Genomic DNA, 17,629 nt, shown 5'->3' on the forward strand with positions numbered 1-17,629 from the left:
CAGGGAGGTGGTGGAGTCTCCTTCTCTGGAGACATTCAAACCCACCTGGACACGTTCCTGTGGGACCTGCTCTGGGTGGCCCTGCTCTGGCAGGGGGTTGGAGGAGATGATCTCCAGAGGTCCCTTCCAACCCCATGTCATTCTGTGATTCTGTGATGCTACAGCAAGGGGAGCATCATCCTGGTGGGCATCACCCATACGTAGGAGGATGAGGATGAGTGGAGTGAGCAGCTGGGCCCTCCGTGGGGATGCAGAGGGGGGTCCTGCCCCAGCCCTTCCCCCCACCCCCAGCACTCACCCAGGATCTTGCTGATGCTGGAGTTGTGCATGTCTGGGAAGGCCTGCAAAATCTTCCTCCTCTCGTCCTTCGCCCACACCATGAAGGCGTTCATGGGCCGCTTGATGTGGTTGTTGTTCCTGGACTCGGGGAAGTGCCGTGAGCCTGGAGGGGAAAGCACCGGCCGAGGTCAGGAGCCAGAGGACAGAGCAAGAGGTGGTGGGGGTCACACCAGGGTGCTCTCAGATGTCCTCACCGTCCATCTCACAGGTCAACAGAGCCTCGTCCAGCCGGTGAGCAGGGGTCTCCTCCATCCGCTCCTTCACTGGGGAAGAATCAATCCCGCCGTGGTCCTGCAGGAGAGCGGAGGGTCATCAGGAACCAGCTCCAAGCCATGGAGCCCACCTGGATGGAGACCCAGCTCTGACACCTGACAGTGGGGTCAGAGAAGGGGATGGTGACCGCCCCGTGGGGTCTCCTTACCTTGCGGTAGGGGTTGCTCAGGGACCCCTCCATGGCTCCGCTGTGGCCGTGCAGGAGCTGCCGTGCGTCCTGGATGGCTTTGGTGATGGCATCACCTTCACCCAGGAACCCTGGCAGCACAACAGCACCCATCAGCACCAGCGCCCACTCCTCCGACACCCCACAGCACCCCATCCCACCCCAGAAATCACAACTGTATGTGCCAAGGGGGTGGCACAGAGCAGTAGGTGCCCACCCAGGCCACCCCAGGGAGCAGAGATGTCCCCTGTCTCTGGGAGGTGGCCATGGGGACCCTCCATCAGTGAAGGCACTTGGGAACCCACCCAGAGGCAGGTTGGACGGGCTGGTCTGCAGGTCCCTGGTGGCCCCGTGATTCGGCGTGAGGGACTGGCAGCTGCTCATCTTCAAACTGGGCGAGCTGGAGGCACTGGGGAGGTCGGAACCTTTGGGTTTGGCCGTCAGGTTCAGCGGCTGCGAGGTCTCCTGTGGTGGAGGGGAGGAGGGGGGGGGGGAAGTGCAGCCCCCACAGCACCCCAGCCCGGGGGATGGAGGTTCCTTGGGGCTGTACCTGCATCTGGAGGTGGCCCGAGCCGGCGGGTCTCTTCAACGTGGGAGGAGGGGGGCTGTGAAGCAGCTGCACTGGGTAATCCACTGCGGGGAGCAGAGGGAGAGGGGTTGGGGGGGACAAGGCCACCCCACAGGGCTGGGACAGTCCCCGGGGGAACCCCGCTCACCTGGTTTGCAGGGGATGGGCTGGATGGGCAGCGCTAACTGGGAGTCGGGGGTGACGGGGAGAGGCTGGTGGCTGGGGGTGAAGGCAGGAATCATGACGTAGGGCATGTTGACCTGCTGGAGGGGAGATGGGGGGGTGGGGGGAGAAGCAGAGAGACCAGACAACGGCTGTGGGACACTGCAGGGAGGTGCCATCCTCTTGCCTGGCCCCAGGAGGGGACACCAACCCGGCACACGAGGGGGCTGGAGTCACCCAGCACGGGAGAGGGGGGCTCGGGGAGGTGTCCCCCCACCTTTACCTGGATCTGTTGCTGCAGGAGGTTGATTTTGTGCTGCTGCTGGATGAGCTGCTGCTGCTGCTTGGCGATCTGGCAGGGGGGAGACAGCGGGGCTCAGTGGCACCAACGGCAGTGCCGAGCTGGCCCTGGTGGGGCTACGGCCCAGCAAGAGCCACCCAACACCAGTACAACAAAGACAAGAGGTCTGCAGAGGGTCCCCAGGGCCGTGGAGAAGGCAGGCAGGGGGGGGTTGAGCTGCTCCTGAGCCATCTCCTGGGGCACAGGGAGAGAAATGGGCTGGGAGGGACGGTGTCACCCCCACCCCATGAGCTGCCCCCGAGCCACCTCCTGGGGCATGGGGAGAGAAATGGGCTGGGAGGGACGGTGTCACCCCAACCCCAGGGTGTGCCAGGAGTGTCACCCCTGCCCTTAGCATCGTATGGGCCACCAGAGAGGAAAAACAGGTGTTCAAAGAGCAAAGAGTCAGGAAGGAACAAGTGTGGTTCAATTATTTCAAGGAGTGCAATTCCCATCTTCCTTGACACTCATCCTCCTGGGATCAGGGAACAAGACAGGGAGTCTTTGGGAGGGCACGTTAAATGGGAGGGTTTCCAGGGAGAAAGCAAAGTCCTGCTGCCCCTAAAGCCATCTCCCCACCACTCCCGGGGGACCCTGTCCCTGCGCCCACAGCCAGCAGATCCCCAAGGGATCCCCGAAGGGATGGATGGTCCTTGGCAAACGCTTCCCCAGCGTAGGTTGCCCACAGGGACCGGAGCTCACCTGCTCTTGCTGCTGCCGTGCCAGCTCCATCTGCTGCTGCTGCTTCTCGAAGAGCATCGCGGCCATGTTCTTCTGCTCCGAGTGGGCCGTCAGGAGCTGGTCCCGCAGCGTGGACAACTGGTTGATCATGACAAGCAACTGGAGCTCCTTCTCCGCCAGGCTCTCCTGGGTTCCTGAAGGAAACCAAGCAGCTGTGGGTCAGGGGCTTGTGGAGGGTGAACAGCATCACCACCACCCTTGGGTGCTGGTGGGCGATGTGTGGCCAGGGAATGGCTAATGCATGGGGGGGCATAAAGATGCCCATGTGCTAAACCATCCCCTCTGTGCAGAGGCAAGTCTTCATCAGGGATGCTCCCCCCAGAAAAAAAATCAAATTCATGTTTTGCTTAAAAAAGTCCAAATCCCTACTAAATACGCGCACTTGCAGGCACATTTTGCCTCCCGCTGAGGTGGGAAATGCCGTGTTTCCAGCCCAAACTGCCCAGGCATGGGGTGCGGGAGGGAGGATGGTGGAGGTGGGTGGCCTGGGGGGGATCCTCACCTTTCACTTCCTTGGACTCGGCGGTGTTTCTGCCCAGCAGCCGCTCCTTCCAGTCGCTGGACAATAACTTCTCGATGGTTGGCATCACTGTCCGTGCCGGCCGGCACCGGGGTTGGCAGGGCAGGGAGAGGGAGAGGACAGGCAGGTGAGCAACCCATCCCATCCCGTCTCATCCCGTCTCATCCCATGCCATCCCATCCCGTCCCATCCCGTCCCGTCCCATGCCATGCCATGCCATGCCATGCCATGCCATGCCATCCCGTCCCATCCCGTCCCCTCCCATCCCACAGCTTTGCAAAAACAACGAAAAGCCCCAAGGGAGTGACAGGGGGGACCCCGAGGTCACACAAAACCTTTTCTTACCCTCCTTCAGGTTCCTGTTGAAGTCCAGCTTCTCCTGGCCACCGACGGCCGGCTCAAAGGCAGAATTCCTGGGCTCTGGCGCGTCACCGGTGGGCGAGTGGGACTCCTGTGACACACACAGCGTGACTGGGCACCCACTCCCACAGACGGGGACGTCCCCAGGTCTCCAGGCAGGAGACACTTGGCCGGTGGGATGCTCGGAGCCAGCCCTGCCCACTGACTGCTGGACCACACTCTGCCAGGCACGTTCCCCCCAGCCCAGCCTGAGAGCATCTCTGCTCCTTCTGCCACAAAACCTTGTTTGCTGGAGGTTTCTATAATTTATTTAGACTGCCCGGCTCCCCTGAACCCCATTCCCCCCAGGAGACAGCGTGGGGAATGGGAGGGTTGAGGTTGGTCAGAGGGAGAGAAAACCCAAAAGCAATTAAAAAGGGAAGCTGAAGGGACAGAGCATTTCTGGGGGTGGCTCCACGCCAAAGATGAAGCACTTAAATCCCAGGGCTGACCCGAGAGCACCAACAGCCACAAAGCCTTGAGGGAGCCTCAAGGTTTCACCTTCATTTCCTCAGGATGAGGAATAACCACCCGGGGAAACAACCACCCTCTCTGCTGGGGATGGTCCGGAGCAGGGATGGCCAGCAGGACCTTGGTCAAGACCAGTGTTTGTCACAGCCATGGGACTCACCTGTGGCAGGGCCTGGGGGTCGGTGCCCTCCCTCGGCGGTGGCCCCGGAGGGTCATTGGGATGGGGCTCGGTGCTGGGGGCAGCCCCCGGTGGGGACTCGTAGCCGCCCTCCTTCTTCTCCTCCGTCTTGATGGTGCAGTTCACCATGCTGCCCGCTCCATCCAGCTCCAGGTGGGGAGAAACGGGGCTCCTCATGGACATCCTATGGGGCGACAGGGTCATCAGCAGAGCTATGGGGCACCCCCTGGCCATGGGCATCCCTTTCCCAGCCTGGCCCCATACTGGAGTGCCCTGTGCTGCTGGTTTTTCAGGGGCAATGGTCTTGCTTTTTGCCATGACTTGGTGAAGCTGAGCTCTCATTCCTGGCTTCCTGAGCTCAGGTTTTGGCAGATTTGGGGCTCAATGGCCAGAAGGCCCCAGGGCAAACAAGCCCTTCATGCTTTGGGCTGCGGAGGGAAAGGAGCAACAAAGCAAAGCCCTAAAGAAAGCAATGTAAAGGGATGGGATTTAGGACAAATATGGGCACGTGCCTTCGTGTTTCATCTGGCAGCCCGGCAGAGAGAAACCCAAGGCTCATGGTGACAGAGAACCCTGCCAGACCCGAGCCAGCACCCCAGGGGTCCCCAGCTCTTGGCTCAGGAGTGGCCCCCCCTGCGCCACCCCAGGAGCCGTCCCTAGAAAGCCGTCAGGGCAGCAAAGCCAGTTTCCCGCTCCGACAGGATATGGAAATCCTGGCCCTGCTGAACAATAGCTGGGATGGCCACCAGAACTGCTCCTCCGGGAGTCCCCGGCACGGCACAGAGCTGGGACCAGCAAAAACCTGGCCAGAGCAAGGGGCTGGACCTGGAGAACCATTCTCCCCACCTTCACCAGTATGGCCACGGATGCTGGTCCTGCTGCCAGCTGCTCAGCCAGGCACCAAAGCCCATGAGCTGTTACAGAGCACGAGGTGTGTAACCCCAGGGGACCCCCAAGCACAGCCAGAGCCCATATTTTCAACGGGAACTGCCCCCCAATAATGTGTCACAACCATATCCCTTGCAAAGCCTCCAGCAGTGCCATGGCTGTGGGTGCTGGGCATGCCAGGAGCTCACCATCCCTTTGCCACCAAGGGATCAGCCACACATGGGGGGCAACCTGTAGCCACGTTCATGGGGACTCGTCTTCTTGGGGCCACCAAGAAGAACAGGAACAAATATTACCCTCCCCAAGCTCGTCATTCAGGAAGAAATAATGGGAAAAGGAGGCCCTTAAAGAAGAGATTTGCACCGGGCGCTGCCAGGACCCTGCAGGACCACAGGGGGTGCCGAGGTGGGATGGGGCCGTGGTGGGACGGGGAGAGCATCCTCCCAAGGAGCTGGCACCCCCACAGCCAGGACCCCCACACTCTGCTCCCTCTCACCTCCCCACACCCCGACGGCTCCTCGGGACCCCCCGAAATCAGGGCTGGGGGTGTGTGTTTGGGGGGGGGGGGAGCCGAGCCGGGGCAGCAATGACATAACAAACAAAGCCCAGCTCAAGCTGCGAATTAATCAAACCGCTGAAAATAAAACCTTCCTCTCAGGAACTTCAAACAAAAGAAACGAAAACAACAAGGCCGGCTGGGTAATGAAAAGCCAGGGCTGTGAATAGGGGACAAAAGGAAGTGGAACAATAGGGTGTTGGACAAAAGCAATAAAGTAAAGGGAAGTGTGACAGCTCCACAATAGGGCACTGTGCGCGCCAGCCTTTCTGATCTTAGCGGGGCTTTTTTTAATCTCAGTTCCCTTGCCCTCCGCCGAACAAACCATGGCGTTGGCCGGGCCCGACGGCTTCCTCCCGGCCTCGGCATCGCCCGGTGGCCACTGCATCCTGCGGCACCGCCTGGTCACCCCCCTAAAACCCCCTCTCTCATCCTGCCCTGGCTCACCTTGGCTGGGAGGGCCACCTTGGGCACGGGCCAGCATCCACCCGAAAGCCCCTCGTCTGCCTTCACACGGAACCGCACACGCTTGGCAGTGGCATCGTGGTGGTGGTGGTGGCCAGTGGGCAACCGTGCCCATGGCTCCAACCACCCACGGAGGGAGGATTTGCTGCTCCAGAGCCCGCGCTCTCCATGTGCTACAGGTGGGGAAACTGAGGCACGAAAGCACAGTGGCCGCAGCATCTTGCCCTGGGCGCTTTCCTAACCGAGGACCCACAGGTGTGGCTGCACAGTCACTCCCTCCTTCCAGCATTTTTGGCTTTTTAAAGGCAAAAAAAAAGAAAAAAACCCTTGCCCTCCCTCCCTGCATCTGGGATGGTGCCCGGGTGCCCAGGCAATGGGGTGGCAGCATCAGCGCTGCTTCACAGAGCGATGTCTTCGGTTTGAGACGCGCACAAAAGCGCCGTCCCACTCCTCCAGCAGGTCACATTTCTATTGTACCCAACCTCCCGGTGCCACTGGAAGTTTACTCTTAAAAATGGGGCCGGTACTTTAATAGGGGTCTGTTTGAAAGAGGCCTCATTGTGGATTTATTATACGGTTTGCCGAACAAAAAAAAAAATAAAAAAAGAGAGAAGAAAAAGGAGAAAACGGCGCCGTTATCTTGTTACAGGGCTGGTTCCTCACAGCCCTGTGCTGCCGGGCTCAGGTGCTGGGCTCTGGGGCTGCCTGTGGCAGACAATAGGGATGGGAACAATTGCCTTGGCACGGGGAGTGTAACAGATCCTCGCCTTTCATGTTTCCCATTTAATGAAGGGCGGAGGGGAAGAGAGGGAATGGCGTTGGGACGTGAAGTGCCAGCCCGAAGGAGCAAAACCTGGACCCACCAGGGAGCCACGAGTCCTCGGTGAGGGACCAGAGATCCCTGGGGCTGCTTCCTCCGGGCACGGCATTTTAGGGGGCACATCCCACAAGCATCAAAGCCCTAAAACTCTCCAGGCATCACCCCGAGCTCCAGCCCAGCAAGTCCGAGGGCTGAGATTTTTGGGATGGCGACAGCCAGCTGCTGGGCAGCTTTGCTTTCTCCATTCGTACCCCCGACCGGCACGTCCTGCCATTCTCCCGGTGCCCGTGCCACCCTTCCTGCCTGCCAGCCGATCCTATCGGCACCGTTTGTGTCGCGGCACAACAGCTCCAAAGGACAAGGGATGCCCAGGCGCCAGCCAGCCCCCACCCTGCCTGGCACCACAGCATCTTGGGGGGCACCGGCGAGAGGCCAAGACCCCCCCACCGGGCACCCTGAGCCCCCCCCAGGTCGCTTGTGCAGGATCTGGCTTTGCCGAGAAGGGGCTGCCAGCATCACCCCGCTGGCACAAAGCACCAAGGGGAAGAAAAGCCAAAAAGCTGCCCATAAAGGCACGGTGCCAGCTGGACCAGGCTTTCTTTCAAAATTTTAAATGATCCTGCGGAAGGATCATTTAAAATTTCAAGGCCAGGTTGGAGGGGGCTTTGAGCAATCTGGTTTGGTGGGAGGTGTCCCTGCCCAGGGTTGGGGGTTGGAATGAGATGATCTTTAAGGTCCCTTCCAACCCCAACCATTCTGATTCTCCCCACAGCAGAACCTGCCTATGGACATAAAAAAAAGGGTTTCTGTTGGCGGGGAGGCTGGAGGAGGAGAAGGATGGAAGGTCCACAGCAGGACCTGCCTGTGGACATAAAAAAAAGGGTTTCTGTTCACAGGGAGGCTGGAGGAGGAGAAGGATGGAAGGTGAGACAGGCTGAGGGCATTGGGGCTGGTCCCTTGGGCAGGGATGAAGCAGGTTCCGTGAAACTCAAGCTCTTTGCTAAAATACCAGAGAGTGCAGGGGGCCAGAAAGCCACAAACACAGAGTTTCCCGTGGTGCCAGGGTGCAAGGAAGAGATGCAGGGATGCTGGGCTCAAGGCAGTGGCATCCCGGGAGAGAGGATGGGAGTCCGGGAATGGTCCTGCATCCCTCCCCCATTCCAGAGCATCCTTCCCCCTTTCCAGAGCATCCTTCCCCCTTTCCAGAGCATCCTTCCCCTGTTCCAGAGCATCCCTGCCCCACACCACAGCGCATCTGCCTCACTATTGATCCTGCCCCTTGGCTGGAGGAGTTGGGCTGCCCAGGTTTTTGGGCTGGCCTTGCCCTCACTTCTCCCTCAGGCAGACCAGGGCACCAGGGCAAGCGCTTGGGCTTTTTTAAATTTTCCTCTTTCTCCCCAGTTACAACAGAAAGCTGTCGGTTCACGAGTCCCAGCAGACTCTGCCCTTCAGGAGTGGTACCCAGCCATCCCAAAACCAATCCAGCCAGCCAGCCACTCGCCCCACGGCCGCATCCCACCCCCACAGCCCAGGTAACCCACCCCCAACCACACAGGACAAAAAACCCAAGGGGAAAAACACCCCACGGGAGCAAAACCAGCAATGCTGACGAGAGCCGGGGCGGCGCAACTCCCCCGCTGTGCAGCCCCGTGCATCACTCCCAGCCCCCGGCACCCCCTCGAGAAAGGGCAGAGGAAAAAATAAGACACACACAGACGTTTTCTTCTTCCAAGAAGGGCCCGAGGAATCCCGGCCGGCCACCGGCACAGACAATAGCCCATCTCCTGCCAGACGAACGGGGCCGTTTTCCTGCCAGACTTGGAATGTCCTTTTGGGGCCGTTTCCGCCCCGGCGTGCCTTCACACATAAAAGAATGGATGGCTTCCTCCGCCGTGCTCGGGCAGGGATGGCCAGGGACAGCCCAGGAGCACAGCCCCGGCCGGGGGAAGTTCACGGGGCTGCCACCATCCCCTGGGGACACGGAGCATCCCGTGACGGCAGGTTATTCCCCGGGAAGGCGAAAGCGGGCGGCCGTGGGGGATGTGGGCTCTGCCACCCCCAAGCCGTGCCTGGAAGGGGATGCCAAAACATTTTCTACACACCGTAGGTGAAACGGGGCAGAAAGTGTAAGACCTTGGGGTTTGCTGCATCTGAAAAAGCAGGTTTTCAACCCAGAAGACATCTGGAGGCTGAATGTATTCAGCCCCAGAGATGCTGTCCCCAGGTGAGAGCCACAGCTCCACGTGTCCCTGATGGAGAGCAGCCCCTGGGAGCAGCAGGGCTGGCAGGACACGTGTGTCCCCCCCAGCCCTGAGCCCAGCAGTGTCACAGGCGTGCCCCCATCCCGTGCTGCCCCTCAAAGCAGGCTGCTGCAGCAATGGAAATGCTTGGCATTTCGGGGGAGCTCCAGCCGACGCTTTGCCGTGCACCTTCAAAGGCTGGGGTTTTTTTACCCTCTTACCTGCCAGCGGCGCTCCCACGGAAAGCCACAACCTCCCTCTGCCCAGAGGCTGCCGAGAGCTCACGTTGCCGGAAAAGCTGCAAAATCAACGCCGAGAAGGGAGACCTTTGGCAGTTGAGGGGTTGCATTTCGGGAGTGTAGTGCCCCAGGGGACAGAGGGGCAGAAATAAGTGCCCCCTATGCACAGAACTGGGCAGCCGGCTGGTCCCTGTGTGCCAAGCCCTGCCACAGGCAGGATGATGCCCACATGAGCTGCCCAGCGGCAGCTTCACCAGCCCAAAAAGACACCCCCTCAGACCCCAACCGCCCCTCTCCATTGGGCAGGATGATGCTCTCATGAGCTGCCCAGCAGCAGTTTCACCAGCCCAAAAAGACACCCCCCTCAGACCCCAACCGCCCCTCTCCATCCTGGCATGACTCGGGGTCCCATGGGAAAAGCTCTGGCGTCAGCAGAGGCTGGGATTTCCCACTGTCCACACACAAAACAGACGGGTCTTTGTCCAACCTCCATCCACCATCCACCATCAGTTCCCTGAAGGCAATCTCTTGCTCCCCCCAACCCCCCCCACAAAGAGTAACGGCCTCCGGAAACGTCTCTGCGGGGTCAGAGCGACGCGGTGATGCTCCGGTGAGAGCATCGGCATCACGGAAACTCCCGGGAACGGGCTGGCGTGGGGAGGAGCACGGGGGGTCACCCCTCTGCAAGGGCCACCACGAGCATCCCTCCTCCCACCCAGGTCCCCTCTGTCCCCTCTGGGACCCCCGTCCTGATGCCCTTGGGGTCTCCCCACTTCACCCCTGGACGAGCTCCTGTTGCCACAGCCCCAGTGCTGCCACATTGGGGCTCTTTGGGGGTGGGGAGCATCAATTCTCCATCTCCTGAGATGAAAAGCAGCAACGCAGGTCTCCTGTTACCGCACGGCACTTGGAAGATTTAACCCTAAAGCAATTACAACCATCTAGCATAGCATTTACTAATTCTATCCAAAAAAAAAAAAAAAACCCAACCCAAAACCCCAACCTGCCTTCTTCAAAGGCCTCCGGGCCACGGCCAGGGCTGCTAATGAAATGCATATCTCTCTGATGGATGCCAGCAGAGAAGCCCTTCCGAGGTTCAGGGGGAAATCGAATCAATCCTGCTATTCAAAACTGGAGGAGAGAGAGAAAAATAACCCCGTTATTAATCACTAAATTCACTTAAGTTGTGAACACTCGCAAGCCAGGGAGAAGAAGACGAAGGCTCGGGGAGGAGCAGAGGATGTGGGCTGCTGAGCAGAGCCACGCTGTGTCCTCCCCAGCAGACCCCAGCTCGGGGGAGGGTGTCTCAGGGCGCCAAGAGGCAGCAGATGGAGTCCTTAGAGGGCAGCTCTGTCCTCAGAGACCCAGCTCCTGCCTTTCTACACCTCGTGGAATAACCGCACTTGCCAAAATCCACCTCACCCCCTTGGGGACTGTCCTCTCCATCCTCTGCCTGGGCACCGGCCGGACCCGAGGCGGCGGTGATGGGCACACGGGATGCTCTGGGTGGGGAACAGGAAAACGAAACCTCCCGTGATAACGATAAGACAAGCACAACGTATTCCCAGTGTGTGTGGGCCACTTCACCCAGCCCCGGCGCACGTTTTAACTGGGCCACGTCCCACCCCCCTGATGCTCCCCCTACCTGGCCCATTACTAACAATTTCCAGCTCACTGCTGGTTTCACAACGCTCCTGCGGCGGCTTTTATCACCTTGCTCCGGTTTCTCAGGCAATGGCAGAGGGACACATCACTGCAAAACGCTCTCCTGCCTTGGCCTAAAGGCTTACTCACCCTGCCCACATTGCCCCCCCACCACGAGGGCTTTGCTGGGACCCCCCCATCACCACCCAGCCGTGCCTCCGTGAGCCAAAAATCCAGGGATGCTGCTTCCCCTGAGCCCGGCTGCGTTGGGATGCAGGAAAAAAAAAAAACCCAGCCAGTAGTTTTATAATTACCCAAACAATAAAATTAAATACAGTCGGATCCTTCCCCGGGTGTAAACTGGCACAGCTCCACCGCCTTCACAGCCACGACCCAAACACATTTTTCCTTTACTGGGACGAGCGACGGGATGGGTTTTGAGCAGGGGAAGAATTAAAAACTGAACCTCAGGTGGAACTTCCTGGCCGCGAGATTTATGAGACGGGGAATGAGCTCATCAGGGAAGCAGAGGAAACTCCGTCGCACTGGAATTATTTAAAACCCTGCAAAGCCCGGGGGAAGGAGGAGAGGGAACAATCCCAGCGACAGCCCACGTGATGGGACCGCGCTGGTCATTCCCGTTTCCTGGCCTCAAGACCAGACAGTCTGCAGGATGGTTTTTTTTTTTTTTTAATTTTTTTTTTTTTTCGCTTCCACTCAAGAAGACGTATCGATAAGGGAAAAAAAAAAATTCCCTTGCAGCATCTCCAGCTTGGCAGGCAGGTGGGTTTTTTCTTGTCCAGGGATGGTTACACCATGCAAAGCATCTTTAAGTGTCTGGCAGCCCCGGGGGCGTGCAGCGGGAGAAGGGGGGATGCTCAGCAGAGATGAGAGATTTGCTCCACAGGAGAAGTGCCGAAAGAAGGAACTCCCCTTCCCTGCAGCTCTAAATGCTCCAAGGAAAAGCGCAACCCCCTCAGTTTTAATATTTTTAAAGAGCCCCTTCCTACTGCCTCCCTCTCCTCTGCCATCCCTGCCTTCCCCTGCATCATAGGGGAAGTCAAAAATATCATGGCACGTTAACAAGGGCAGACACAGGGAAAGCACGAGGAGGGAGGAACTCTGAAGAACGGGTATTCACTCCTCCTTTCCTTATTTTTCTCCATCAGAAATAATTTATTAAAACGAGTTCCCTCCTTCGCACGAGGCTTCACTTGGATGCAGAAGGAACGGCAGCAAAACCTGCCCACCCTTTGCTCCCAGCCCTGGGGGTGGCTGGACCAGGCCCTTGGTCCCACTGATGCCACCAAGGTGGCGGATGGTTGGAGGAGCTTCCAGGTCCCTGGGACCCGGAGTGTGTCCTCGGGGCTGCTCCCAAACCCCCTCCCCCCCCCCCAGCACAGGCATCGGCGCCTTCCATCAACCCCCCAACCTCCCCAATTGAACCAGCCTCCATCAATCAACCAATCAATCAATTATGGGAAAGAAATTTTTTAAAAATCAGCAAACTCAGAGCAAATATGAAGCCTTCTCCACCTGGCAGAGGGAGGTGAAGGACGGGGACAACTCACCCAGCCCCGGTGGGACGGCGCGGTGCTGCTGGCACGGCACGGGCGCAGCGAGGGAAGGCAGTTCACACGTCTCCCTCCTTTTCTTCGCAGTTTCTGTCCTCCCCTCACCCAAAAGCGGCCCTCGGGCTTATCGGGGAGGCCAATCTCGGTGTCGTTTTTTGTGTAATTTCACTCACTCAGCGTTTCCAGGCAGAGCGGAGGGCACGTTTGACTCGGCTGCTTCGTAAACAATACTTTCCTATCGCATGACGGAGGGGCAAAGACATCTGACCCTTTTCCTCTCCTGCTTAGAAAAGAAAAGGGAAAAAAAAAAAAAGACCTGAGACTCAACCGCCTCAACAGTGATCTGCCCGGGCTGGGGCTGGGCAGGGTGTTGTGAACCCTTTTTCCATGCACCGTGACACAGGGGACATGGGGAGCTTGGTGGCACACAGGACCTGGTGCTATTTTGGCACAGCCCCATGGTCCATCCCATGCCACCAGCCAGTGCCCATCACCCCCTTGTTGTGTTTCTCATTGCATTTTACACCTTCCACTAATATAATTACTTCTCCAGCCAGCTCCAGGCTTTGCGGGGAGCTATTTTTTGGAGGGGCACCCCATTTTGTTTGCACTCCTGTTCCCCCAGGTGAGCTGGGCACACACGTGTGCACCAAGAGGATGCTCAGAGCCAGCCCTTGGTGCCCCTCATCCATGGCACGCAAGCCCATGGTGGCAAACAAAAGCCATGGGGCCGCTCTTCCGCCCGCAGCGCCCCACACCCCGCAGCCGGCAGCGCCCCGGAAACCTTCGGGGTCCCTTTGCACGGAGATCTGGAGCTGCAGCAAACAGGTTCAGGCTTGGACATGGAGGGACAAATGCTCCACGGAGCCCCTTCGCCCTCCCCAGCTGCTGCCTAAATTCGGGGCAAGGGGGGAGCTCCAGCTGCTGGAGCCACTTGACATTTCAGCAACAGATTATTGGTTGTTTTTTTTTTTGCTGGCATCCCACGAGCCGCCACCATCAACCTTCCTCGGAAAGAAAAGGCAGCCTGAAGGACGGGTGCTCGGTGCCAGCAACTGTCCATCATCTGCCCCAAATCATCACACCCTTATCCTAATGGCAGCCCCGACCCCGCTCCTGCTGCGCTTCAGCTCAGAGGGTCATGCCTGGCTGAGCCGGGATGAAGACCCCCAAGGAAAACGCTTTCAGCCTGACTTCTCCCCCTTATTAGTGCAAGCCTCAGTCACTTTGATGGTGTTACCCCTAATTTAAGGTGTGGATTTGTGGCTCAGGAGACAGCTCAGCCCTCCATTGCCCTGCGCCCCACGGGTGAGCCAGAGCATCCTCCAGCAGCAGCAATGGGGCTCGCAACCGGCATCACCTCGGTCGTGTTAACGGGGCAGAGAGAAATCACAGGGGGGAGCAGGAGTCTGGTTCATGCTTTTTTTTATCCCTATCCTTATTTTGGCTTAGGGAGAGACCCCCGACTCCGGGGGACCCCACCACCACCCCATCCCACTGCTGCCCCACGGGTGAGGCAGAGCATCCTCCAGCAGCAACGGGGCTCGCAACCGGCATCACCTCGGTCGTGTTAATGGGGCAGAGAGAAATCACAGGGGGGAGCAGGAGTCTGGTTCATGCTTTTTTTTATCCCTATCCTTATTTTGGCTTAGGGAGAGACCCCCGACTCCGGGGGACCCCACCACCACCCCATCCCACTGCAGGACCCATGGGATCCAGCAGCAGCGACCCCCCAAACCGTGACCCTCCTGCAGGGCTGGGTTCTCTCCTCACCCCTCCTCTCCCCTCTTGCTTTGGGGGAAGTAAAACCCATGAAATCCTGATCGTGCAGCAGCTCCTGACCTGGACTCCACTCCTCTGGAGGAGCAGGGAGATTTGGGAACAAGCTTTTACTGGCCCGTCAGGATCGTTTTCACCGCACACAAAAAAAAACCCCAGCTCAGAGGAGGGCAGAGCCACTCCAGCAAGAAGCTCTCAGCCCTCCCCGTCTGCGAGGGGGTGTCTGGTTGCCCCCCAGCCAGCCCGGGGCTCCAGCAGGACACACAAGGGGTTCTTTGTGCCCGGTGCCACCTGTCCCCCCAGCCCCGTATCCCCATTTCCCCCTGGGGTCCCTGAGCCTGTTCCCTCCAGCGAGGGGCTTTGGCAGCTCCTGCCTCCACGTGCTGCCTTCCCCTGCACGGGGCTGTGGGCAGGCAGGGACACACACCCCACTGCCACTCGTGTGCCCTGGGGTGGGTGTCTGGGGCACACAGAGATGATGAGGAGGACCCAGAGACATTTCACGGCCACCCCGGCTGCCAGAGCCACGTGGCTGCTGGGCTGGGAGCCCCACGGGGATGGGTCAGCCTTGCTTTGCTCCCCCTAAATGAAGGATGGAGAGGGCTGTAGGGACCGTGGGGCTGTGGTTTGCAGCCCAAGGTGCTCCCAGGCAGTGCTGGCTCCAAGCTGTGTGTTCCCCATGGCTGTTGCATCAAGAGCCATGCCCAAGGTCCAGCCCCAACTTGAAAACACATCCCTGCCCCGAAAAAATACGTGTTCCCCAAGTCAGTGGAGCCACGTGGCTGCTGGGCTGGGAGTCCCACGGGGATGGGGATGGGTCAGCCTTGCTTTGCTCCCCCTAAATGAAGGATGGAGAGGGCTGTAGGGACCGTGGGGCTGTGGTTTGCAGCCCAAGGTGCTCCCAGGCAGTGCTGGCTTCAAGCTGTGTGTTCCCCATGGCTGTTGCATCAAGAGCCATGTCCAAGGTCCAGCCCCAACTTGAAAACACATCCCTGCCCCGAAAAAATACGTGTTCCCCAAGTCAGTTCCCAGGATGGACCCACAGACCCGAGGCAACGTGGCAGGAAGGACGGGGCAGGGGGAGCCCAAAGGCCAGTGTTGCACCTGGAGACCCAAATCACAGCCCGAGAGTCTCCAAAGAAAAGCAAATATTCCTCTGCCTCTGCCCATGCTACAGCCTGCACAGGTAGGGATGGGTCCTCCAGCCTGGGGACCTCCCCCAAATTAACTCTCTGGCTCCTGAAATCCCTGTGTCACGGCATGGAAAATGAGCAGGAAAGGTCCGGAGCAGCCATCTCCTCAGGAATTCACCTGCGGAGCTGCCCGGGGGCAGAAGCCCAGATGGGCGAGTAGGGCCCTGCCTGGCCCTGCCCGTAAATCCCCTCCCGCACAGACAGGCACACTCGTGTGCAAGCCCCTGCCCCAGGGGACTGCCTTTCCGCCTGGGCGTGCAAGGTAGAACAATAGGGCCGAGCCCTCTATTGTTCCAGACAAAAGATAAGCTGGGCTCTGGCATTCCCCTACGCCCTCCTGGGCAGGCAGGGAGCAGGCAGGGAGGAGGGAACAGGCAGGGAACAGGCAGGGAGCAGGCAGGGAGCAGGCAGGGAGCAGGCAGGGAGCAGGCAGGGAGCAGGCAGGGCTGCCAGCCTGGGCCAGGGCAGAAGGTCTTCTAAACCAGCTCTAAACCTGCTCACTTTTAGCAGGTGAACCAGAGGGTGACCCTCCTGCCCAGCCAGGAGCTCACACACACCCCCCATCCCCGCAGCCACGCTCACCCTGGGCTTTGTCCCAGCTCCCCGTGGTCCCCAGTTTCTGCTGCAGTGGCCTCAGGAACCCATGTGTCTGTCCCCCAGTGTCAGGGCACTGGGGACAATCTGTGAGCTCAGGCTCTTCACAGACCTCTCCTGTCCTCTCCCCACCCCGAGCAGCTTCTCCTCTCTGCATGCCGCGGGGACACGGTGGGGACAAAGCACCCTGCCAGCCATGGGGTGGTGGCAGGAGGGAGGTTGGTTGCCCAATACTTGGGGACTGGCTCCCTGGTGGCCTCGCCAGCTGGCGTGGAGAGCAGAGCAGATGTTTCTGAGCACCCCAACACATCCACTGCAGGCCAACCCGCACCATCACCCAGCTCAGCTTCTTCAAAAAAGTGTTTTTTCCAGGCTCAGAACAAGGTGACAACCCAGAGCCACGCTGTGCCACCACCACCCAGGCAGAGCAAGGGAGGAAGACCAGGGGGGATGAGGGCTCCTTGCTGCAAACCCAACCCCAGGCAAAGAGCCGCGCGAGGTGACAGCGCTGGAGGCCACCGGGGCTGCAATGGGTGCTGTGAAAAGCCTCGTCTCTGCTGGGAAATGTCCCCGCCATGTCACCTGCCCGTGCTCGGCCCCGCTGACTCCCCCGGGTTGACTTTCATGGCCGAAGAGTTTCGATTTCTGGCTCTCACCAGGCAGCAGCACCGACCCCAGCGGCGGCAGAAGCTGCTGCCTGGTGCTGGCAACACCATCGGGTTCCTCCATCTACCTCCTTCTCCATCTTCTCTTCCTTCTCCTGTTGGGCTCAGCCCAGCTCCCCAAAACCCCATTTTGCAAGGGCAAAGAGCATCAAATCCTCCCCCCCCCAGCCTCGCTGCCGCCCCACGTTCTACTAATTCTCTTCGCTATATTTAATTTACCATCTTAACCTCTTTCCTCCCAACAGACAACAAACTGCCACGAGCTGCCTTCACCGGGTTTATGGATGAGCCACTTTACCTCGTTCCTCTCCGATAGACATGTGGGGGTCTGTGGGAGGGGGGGAAAAGGGGGGCTGCCTGGTCTCTGCAGCCACCAGACTGCATCTTTGCTAACGGGCACACAGGCCCGGCCGGTAACGGAGCATTAAATTATGGAGAAACAGAATTTCAACTCTTTCCGATCCATCTCCCCGTTTGCATTCTGCAGCCGAAGGGCTGCCCGCAGGAGTAGGGGACAAGAAGGCAGGGAAGGAGGGAGCTTCCCAACAGCACCAATGTTAACAGAAGCAGTTTTCCCCTGGAAGAAAACCAACACATTTGGGCTAAAAGCAGCTGCAGAGGCATTCGGGGGCCGAGGTGCTGGGGGGTGCTCGAAGGCAAAGCTATTTCAGCTAATACTCCCCCCCACCTCAACCCCGTGCTCCAGCACACTTGGACTAAATGCTTTATTGAGGCAGATTCAGCCTCTCCATCCCCTACTCAGGTTTTTACTGACCCATCCAAGCGGTGGGGGCATTTCTGGTGTGAGCCAGGTC

General features: G+C 59.1%; 1 protein-coding gene across 1 annotated transcript in view; it reads right to left on the reverse strand.

Annotated features, from left to right (window-relative positions):
• SOX13 (SRY-box 13) overlaps positions 1–17,629 on the reverse strand; it is a 74,813-nt gene that overhangs the window by 22,276 nt on the left and 34,908 nt on the right. Inside the window, 12 exon segments of the mRNA XM_014955412.1 lie at positions 299–442; positions 534–630; positions 761–870; positions 1,084–1,243; positions 1,329–1,411; positions 1,495–1,609; positions 1,792–1,860; positions 2,551–2,723; positions 3,092–3,178; positions 3,455–3,560; positions 4,140–4,341; positions 12,581–12,863. Of these exon segments, the coding sequence (XP_014810898.1) occupies positions 299–442; positions 534–630; positions 761–870; positions 1,084–1,243; positions 1,329–1,411; positions 1,495–1,609; positions 1,792–1,860; positions 2,551–2,723; positions 3,092–3,178; positions 3,455–3,560; positions 4,140–4,340 (1,345 nt within the window). The 5' untranslated portion in view covers position 4,341; positions 12,581–12,863.

The sequence above is a fragment of the Calidris pugnax genome, unplaced genomic scaffold (genome assembly GCF_001431845.1).
Source record: "Calidris pugnax isolate Ruff unplaced genomic scaffold, ASM143184v1 scaffold215, whole genome shotgun sequence".
Lineage (NCBI taxonomy): Eukaryota > Metazoa > Chordata > Aves > Charadriiformes > Scolopacidae > Calidris > Calidris pugnax.